At 44.1% G+C, this 3,229-nt stretch overlaps 1 protein-coding gene across 1 annotated transcript in view; it reads left to right on the top strand.

The window, feature by feature from the left end:
- Positions 1 to 3,229, top strand: part of ATRN (attractin) — a 142,892-nt gene that overhangs the window by 48,863 nt on the left and 90,800 nt on the right. Inside the window, exon 10 of the mRNA XM_008631833.2 lies at positions 1,031 to 1,214. Coding sequence (XP_008630055.2) covers positions 1,031 to 1,214 — 184 coding nt within the window. The remainder of the gene's footprint in view (positions 1 to 1,030; positions 1,215 to 3,229) is intronic.

Raw genomic sequence — 3,229 nt, 5'->3', positions numbered from 1 at the left:
TGCTTAGTGAAAGAGATGCTGAATTTCTGGATTCCCATATCCCTGATAGATCTGACCCCCATATCCTGGAATAGTCCAGGCCCTGATTTTAGGATCCAGAGATTTCTAGTATCATCAGGGGAGAAGCACAGGAAGCTTTCCAGGTAAACCGAACTCCTGCCTAACTCAGAAATGGAGGCACATTCCGGGCTCCATGGACCAAGTTCACAACAGGAATGTGCTGGTTATTCTCAGAAATAGTGGCCCTGTCTGCACTTTGGACCTGTTATCTTTGTCCTCCAGTCATGCTCATCCAGAGGACCTACTGGAGCCTGATTCTCTGGTGTCCATGTGAGCGAGATTTCTTCCTCCAGGAGAAATGCAGAGAACCAGGGCGGGTAGGGCAGTGATTTGTTTGTGCCATGTGTGATCTTGCAGACTGTTAAATTCCTTTGCCTATTGTGTGCCTGCTCTGGCCTGGAGTTGGGAACCTTGTTTAGGGTTTCATTCAGCACTTCCTACAGAGATTTGGTGTATAATGTGGTATTTTTATTTCTGTTGCCATGATAATATGTCTAAAGTGCTTCAGACCAATGTTATTTTAGTGAGTGAGATATAGGATCATGAATCACATATTAGTTTTTAACGGCAGTGTTCTTCACAGTCAGACTTGGCTTCAGTGTTGTCTGGCTTTATATTTATATATTTACATACATATAAAAAGTAAAAGTGCTCTTGAGCCCCATTCCAAATCAAGTCACAGTGCTGGCATTTTCATGTCATTGAAATGCAATCTATTGTTTGTCTACTTTTATTTCCCATTTACTTAGCTTGTCTGCAAAATATAATAAATGACTGTGGAAGAGCTATTTCTTTATTAAAAATAGCTAGCAACACTTCTTGACAGCAAACTTCTTGAAGAATATTTTTGGATATGAAGTGATGGAGACAGTGTCTAGATCTGAGTCAGGGGAATCCCAATTTATTTCACCATGTTGATGAGTTTTTAATGGACAGAAATTAACCATGTTTTGTCACTCATATTTTTTAGTGACAAATACCTGGAGTATCTTACAGACTAGTGGAGCTTTGGTGCAAGGAGGATATGGTCACAGCAGTGTTTATGATCCAAATACAAGATCGATCTATATCCATGGAGGTTACAAAGCATTCAGTGCCAACAAGTACAGGCTGGCAGATGATTTGTACAAGTATGAAGTTGATTCCCGTATGTGGTAAGTGGTTCTTCTTCTGTCTTTTTCCTGTTTACTACCCTATCAGTTTTGTTTGTAGTGAACAAGAAGATGGGTATTTGATAAGGGTACAGTGGTTTATGTCTGCCTGAATTCAGGATAGATGCTGTGCTCTTGGATCTCTTGTTTTTATGTCCCTTTATGAATAGACAATCATATAATCAATATAATCAAGGCTGTGAACGAGCCAAGAAATCCATTTTAATATATTGTTTGATTCAAGCATGAAAGAAAAATATTTGATGTTTTTTTCTTGCTAACTGTACAGCCTGTGCATATGAGTGCAGTTACTGCAGTCAAGCGAGTGATAATCCATTCTGCAGTTAAGACTGTAAAAGAATTTCTATTATAACCCCATTTTCTTCTGGCTCTGTAACTGCTTGAAATGTTCATTTCTTAAGCTGAAATCTTCTGTGATTTGTTTCTGCCCAAAGGTGAGTTTTTTTAAAAAGCTATGTTTGCATTTCACAACTTGGAGCAACAGAGGTGAAATACATTTTCCTTAGTTGTGTGTTTTTCTTAACGCTGCTTCTAAAGGCTCCTAACAAAGAGGAGACTGTCTTTTGGGTTAACGCATGTAAATTTGAGTCACTATATCTCTTATTGAGTGTTAAAATAGTTTGTGTTTCTGCAACATCTGTTTGTGAGTCTGTACTGATGAGTAAGGTAATGAGTGACTAATTTCCAACCCCCCCCCCTTCCTGCTCAGTTGTACACACAGAAATAACCCCACTTCCTCTCCAGGTTAATTTGGTCTTCCACTTCAGCCATGGAGTGGACAAATCTGGCTGAGTAGGCAGAAACTTAACAAATGTGACAATGTTCTTCCAAACTCCTGCAGCACCAATTTTCTTTTGTCACATTTATTTCATCAGTCTGGCAAGCCCTGTTGAACAAGTAGAGAGTGTAGGACTGCCTATTCATCTCTATCTCTGCCCTTTTTTTGTGTCACTGACTCTTTGTTTTATTCTTCAGGGATTTAGGCCCTCTCTTCCTTGTTAAATCCCATGAGCTTCCCTTGGGCCCACTTCTTGAGCTCCTCCGGGTCCCTCTGAATCGAATTCTGTCCCTCAGGCGTGTCAAGCACACTCTCAACTCGGTGTCCTTAGTGGAAGGGATGTTAAAGCTCAACCTGTTCCAGCCCCTGCCATGGGCAGGGACCCTGTCCACTAGACCAGGTGCTTCAAGTCCCATCCATCCTGGCCTTGGACTGTGCCAGGGATCCAGGGGCAGCCACAGCTGCTCTGGGTACCCTGTGCCAGGGCCTCCCCACCCTTCCAGGGAACAATTCCTTCCCAATCTCCCATCCATCCCTGCCCTCTTTCCCACTGGGAAGCCATTCCCTGGCTCCTGTCCCTCCATGCCTTGGCCCCAGTCCCTCTGCAGCTCTCCTGGGGCCCCTTTAGGCCCTGCAAGGGGCTCGCAGCTCTCCCTGGCTCCTTCCCTTCTCCAGGGGAACATTCCCAGCTCTCCCAGCCTGATCCAGAGCAGAGGGGCTCCAGGCCTGGAGCAGCTCCGGGGCCTCCTCTGGGCTCTCTCCAGCAGCTCCACGTCCTTCTGCTCTTGGCCTCAGGGCTGGGGCAGCTCTGCAGGTGGGCTCTCACCTGAGCAGGGCAGAGGGGTAGAATCCCCTCCTTCAACACAAATCCTCTCAGAAAAGTAGGAAAATCCTCCAAAAGATGACCCTTTGTGTTCAGTGTCATCAATCCTACTGACTGAAGTTGAGATCAGTGCTGAGTTTGATTAGTGCTTCCCATGATTTAGTCACCGATGAGCCAGCGTGTTGTGCAGGGCTCACAAGCTGCAGGGCTCCATTTTCAGGAGCTGTATAGATTTCCTTAAAATAGAATTTTTACTTCTAAGCAACAGATGCTGCCCAGTGTGAAAGAATTATTTGGGTTCCTGTAAAAGCAGAGTTACTATAAAATATTGGAGTCTTCCCAGGCTGACTTTGCTCAAAAGCCAAGTTAGTGTGAAAACTTGAGAATCCCTAGGGA

This window comes from Corvus brachyrhynchos, unplaced genomic scaffold (assembly GCF_000691975.1).
Source record: "Corvus brachyrhynchos isolate BGI_N302 unplaced genomic scaffold, ASM69197v1 scaffold910, whole genome shotgun sequence".
NCBI lineage: Eukaryota > Metazoa > Chordata > Aves > Passeriformes > Corvidae > Corvus > Corvus brachyrhynchos.
Note: the sequence above shows the minus strand (reverse complement) of the source record. Positions and strands in the feature narration are given on the sequence as shown.